Genomic DNA, 5,548 nt, shown 5'->3' on the forward strand with positions numbered 1-5,548 from the left:
AATCCGACTAGAGACTTCGGCTTGGTGGACCAAAGACATGATGTTTTACGTTTGATGTATTTTGTTTCTAAAGATTTTTTTCCCAGCAGATACGCCCACGAATGTCCAGAATGATTTTGAAGCATAATTTTTCAAATTCGATGAATTTTATTTTCAGCTATTTTGCATACCTTTATAAAAAAAAACATGTATAGGACAATATTCTTGAGAAAGAACGCTTAAAAAACTACTTTGCTACTCTTATTTACATACACAAATCAGCACTTTGTTTTTCAGGTGCTGTGATGTTGTATTATAATGTCAACAGGATTCTAGAGCAGTTGACATGCCAAGTAGAATATTATTTGTCATACACCACTATCATCCTAGAATGGAGTTTTCTACTACATTTTGTACTAGCAATATTCATTCCAGTTATGTTGTACGGTGCATTTAGCTTATTACTTTTCACCTCCTAACAATCCACACAGCGGACAAATAAGATCTAATTGATGGAAACGATAACTATAGTTGCCTTGTTTACTCTCCATTTACTGCACTTTATTGTGGTCTTATTGAATTATTACAGTTCTCTGTTTGGACGGTTCCAACCCTGGAATGCGAAGGACCAGTCTCCGAGAACATAGTATGTGCAGTTTCGGACTTTTTACATTGAATTGTTGAAAATATTCTCGTTCTTACTTGTTCTGTTAGACAAACGTAAAACACAAAGTTGGCAAAACCTTGAATACTGTCTCCAATTCCCTGTTGAATAAATATAATAGTAGTTTTCAATATGTTCTTGTTTATTATTGGTAAAGTGCGGGAAAAGATATGGGAAAAAATTACCGAAGATCAATGGATTGAACATTAATCATGCATTTAGGATACAAGTGAAGTAAATCGCCATGACATTGTGGTAGCTGTAATATTTAAAATGTGAAGGTGCAGTGTAATTTTAGCTATGTTGGATAGAGATCGCCATTATGCAAGTGCACGTATACATGCACATTGCTAAAACGTTTATTGATATTGGAACATTCAAAACCGAAATAAAAGTTGAATATTGGTCTGGTTTTTTTTTTTGGTTCTTATATTGCCTCAACTTTCAAAAAGTTACAGACTTTGTATAGAGATTTGTTCAACCCGAAATGAGTTAACAGATGTATTGATATTCTTGCATAATGTCGATTTCCATCCGACGCAGCTCAATTTTGATATTGCGTAGATATGAAGGACAAGCATTTCATTTTCCCAACAATAACATTGTAAACGTTCTTATTAAAAAAAAAATTGGGATCAGTTTGATAAACCTTTTTAGATAAAAGTTTGAACGAAATCGAATTTTGTAAGTGTTACATTGAACTTCTTGAAAAAATTTAGATGAAAATTTTGATTACTGCTACACATTTGTTCATCAGATGTAGAATGATTTGAATTATTAAAATGGAACTTATAATACTTATAAGGGATTATTCAAGTCCAAAAATAAGTTCACACGGAATTATAATGTTTGCCATGAGAGCAAAATTAATATAAATGTAAAGTATAGTGTTAACTTGCTTATATTTCATTGTATATTTTTTATTCTTCCAACCAACGCCCTCTTCATTTAATACTGTAATGTGTGCGTTCGAATTACCTTTATACCAATTATTATGTGTTGCATTGCAATAACTGTTTGTATATGTTAATTTAAAGCTGCTCATATTTCATTAATTTTGATGCCTCCAAGCAACATCCCGTTTACGTAATACTTAAATGTGTGCTTTAGAATTAACTGCATACGCAACATATTTTATTTCCGTCTAAAAACCATTTTTGATTAGAATTTCATGTATGTTATATATTCAGATATAGAACTTTCAATAAAACCTTATTCATTCAACAAACAAAATATCATGTATAAGGCCTACTTGTAGTATGGCAATCCATCTGGAATCTCCAGAACTGGCATAATCGTGAGCAAAAAATCCCAGCAGAAATCTTAGAGTACCCCAAAATCTAAATACTATGAAGACGACAGGTACAAAGGTCAATTTTAAGTTGGCTTCCTGTAGTGCTGCTTTCCTAGTTTTCTTTGCTTTGGTCAATGTAGTTTTCGACTGTAAAATATGGTAAAGTGCACATTTATTCTACATACTGATTAATAAAGGAGTGTAGGAGTTAATGCTATAAATTATACAGGTCATATAGAATCTAAAGACCATTTTGTTATATAGTAATTATTACAATTTTCCTACGAAAATTACAGGTCATAAATGTCAGTGGCGGATCCAGAAATTTTCATAAGTGGGGGCCCACTGACTGACCTAAGAGGGGGCCCGCTCCAGTCACGCTTCAGTGATTCGCTATATAAGCAACCAAATTTTTTCCCAAAAAGGGGGGGGCCCGGGCCCCCTGCCCCCCCCCCCCCTAAATCCGCCACTGAATGTTTCTACGAAATTTGCCGATGTTAGGGGGTCCGTTTCTTTCATTCAACTTCCATTTTATTATAAACGGATATGTGGGATAAACGCTAAGAAGACAGCAACACACCAACAAAATACTTAACTAAAATGCATATAGAGAGAACATATACATTCTTCATTAATAGACAGGTGTCTATCAATAAGTCAAGTTATAATTCGGCCTATGTCTATAAGAGTTGATTAAACAGAAGCAATCACTGGAGAGTTGTCTCATTTGGCAATCATATCAGAACTCCTTATTACATGGTCAGTGCGTTGATGGTATTGTTTTATGATTTAATTTACTTTTAATAATTTTGCTCACATCCTCTGTGTGAAACTACAAAGATGAAACATTTTCACTCCAATCATTTTCGATTAATCGATACTAATGAGTACGGATCGAAACACTAAGTACTAATATCTGACTTGCCTTTCTCCACAAGAAGACTTTTACCATTGAATACAGTACAATAGTAGCAATATATGTACATATCTCCCAAAATTTCCCGGTGAAAAATTGCCAAAATAAAGCATGTGGTACTCGTGGGTCAATCCAACACCAGCTTGGTTGGTCAAGTGTTGTGTCATATCCTAACACGTTGGTTGACAGAGCGATGATCGTAATTGTTGCTGCAATTCATAAGAGACACGTGCATTATGTTTTTGATTCTGTCCAACTATGTAACACGCATGCAATCAATAATTGTTGCTAAGAAATAAGATTATGTAAAGAACAGGATGTTGGCTGAATGTCAGCGTAGTATTTCTATCAGCGCAAAAAAAAAACCAACAAATTAAATAGAAACATAAATAAAGGTTAGTTAGCACGCGGCCTTCACAACTTGTGACAAGTGTCTGCATTGTAAGACAGACTCTCTTTCGCACATAGTATACACATGGTAAAAAGACATCCAACCACACTGGCATTAATTCTCAGTCAGCTAAAGTGAACATTTACATACAAAAAACTCGATGCGACGGAGACAACCACCAACGAGATACATGATTTGGACGTGCTCATCGGAACGTGACTTTATTAAACTAGTTTTGTTAGTATTCTATCCTGTTCTTTTTTTATCAACATATTGCCGTGAGTTTCTTTGTTTTACATTGGCTAGAGGTATAGGGGAAGGGTTAACATATCACATAACATGTTTAGCGCCGCCACATCTTTGCGCCTGTCCCAAGTCAGGAGCCCGTGGCCTTTTTTGATCTTTTTAGTCTTGTATGTTTTTTTTTTTTAATTTTTACTTCATTTATATGTTTTGCAGTTTAATATGACGTCCATTTTCACTGAATTAGTACACATTTTTCTTGATGGGCCAGCTGAGGCCCACCTCCGGGTGTGGGATTTTCTCGCTGCGTTGAAGACCCATTAGTGGCCTTTAATTGTTATCTTCTCGTTAAAAGGGTTGTTGTCTCTTCGACATATTCCCCATTTCCGTTCTCAATTTTATCTTAAGAATAACTTTAACCTTACTTAACTTGTGACTGTATTTTTTTTTTATTTTTTTTTTGCATTAACTTTACTATATTAACTTTACACTATAAATCTCTGTGTAACTTTACTATAAATCTCTGTAATTTGCTTAATTTTAATAACGACAATTTCGTTCAAGGCCATTTCTAAGATATTTCTTACATGGAACAAAATTACAACAGTGTACAGTTTTGGATATAAACTAAAATAAATTTGTTGAGAAGATTTTTTAGTACTTACCCGGCAAAAGCCAGCTTATGATGTGAAACAGTTTCATGTATTTGGACGCAAATGACGGTGACGACCTCACAATACTAAAGACCAAGCATAAACCCATGACGACTGTCCAAGAAAATGAACTGATACTAGAATATATAGTCATTCCACTTTGTATCTTACAGTAGGCCATACTTTTGTGAATGACTGGACTGTCACGATGTATCAGCCATATTACCCCAAGAATATTTCCGAAAGCCGTCAGCGCGTCCATCAATGATAGATACACTAGTAGTCGTCTGCCAGGTGTACGTAGATCTTTATACAGCACGTAAATAAATGTTATACCAAGTCCTCCAAATATTGACAGCGATGATACTATAGCGGTCAGTATTATGTATGGCCAATCAAGTCCATCAGAAGAAATACTTGTGCCATTTACAGAAGAAGAAACTAAAGCCACAGTCTCGTTACTATTTAGGACCATGCTTGTAGTAGTGATGAATTCATGTAAAAATACTTGCGTTGTGAATAAAACAGACTTTTTTGTATCCTTCAGCTTCTCTCTTATAACATATTGAGATTCTTTTGCTATACAAGATCGGTATTTGTACCTTTCAGTAAAATCCATAAACCATTTATTTTGTTGATATTAGTGCACCATCATTTTGTATCCGTTTGCGTTTGTTTTTAAAGTTTTTGACCGCAATAACTTATCTATGATTCCGTACTGAAGCGCACTTCCACTATTTCCATACCTATTGTTCCATGGAAACTATCTATAAAACCTAGATACCAGATACTCCAATCCCGTCAATACATTGCTGTTTGGTTTAAACAAAATAAATAAACCCACGTGCATCTATTCACCCATGTTCGCTACCTGAAAACAACCGAATGTACCCTATGGTATTGATATGCAACACAATTAGCAAATCGTGTCTAAGTATTGTCTTCAACTTCTCAATCCTTAAGTTGCGTTATCTTAACTCAGAAAAAAACTCGACACAAAGCTGTTTTTATCTTTTTAATAACAAAAAAAAATGGATTTCAGATAGTAGGAGTCAGTACATATATAGAACACTATATTGGTAGCATTAATAAAGAAAATAGAATGGAAGGTTTTTTGGTTTGTCTTCGAAGCAAAGAATGACATATTTTTTAGTTATATAATTCATATATAAGTTCAACATTGACGATCATAAAATTCAAGCCTCTCATCACTAAATTTTATTTTTATAGATTTTTGACTCTTGAATAACCCCAATGAATTTAAAATGTTAAACCAGTGCAACAAATCCACATGAATTAACGTTACAAGTTATTCGCAGATATCCACGACACTATCTCGGTTCCTGATGTCTATGTTTTTTTAAGATGATAGTTTCATATTTTAAGGAAAGAATAAGTAAGCAAAACT

The 5,548-nt window shown here is 34.1% G+C and overlaps 1 protein-coding gene across 1 annotated transcript; it reads right to left on the reverse strand.

Annotated features, from left to right (window-relative positions):
• Positions 1-332: 332 nt before the first annotated feature.
• LOC139521327 (G-protein coupled receptor 157-like) lies at positions 333-4,917 on the reverse strand. Its single transcript, XM_071314805.1, has 4 exons — positions 4,153-4,917; positions 2,863-3,062; positions 1,896-2,084; positions 333-744 (listed from the first exon to the last, which is right to left on the reverse strand). The coding sequence occupies exons 1-4, from the start codon at positions 4,757-4,759 to the stop codon at positions 541-543; spliced, it is 1,200 nt and encodes a 399-aa protein (XP_071170906.1). The 5' UTR covers positions 4,760-4,917; the 3' UTR covers positions 333-540.
• Positions 4,918-5,548: the final 631 nt, after the last annotated feature.

The sequence above is a fragment of the Mytilus edulis genome, chromosome 4 (assembly GCF_963676685.1).
Source record: "Mytilus edulis chromosome 4, xbMytEdul2.2, whole genome shotgun sequence".
NCBI classification, from domain to species: Eukaryota; Metazoa; Mollusca; class Bivalvia; order Mytilida; family Mytilidae; genus Mytilus; species Mytilus edulis.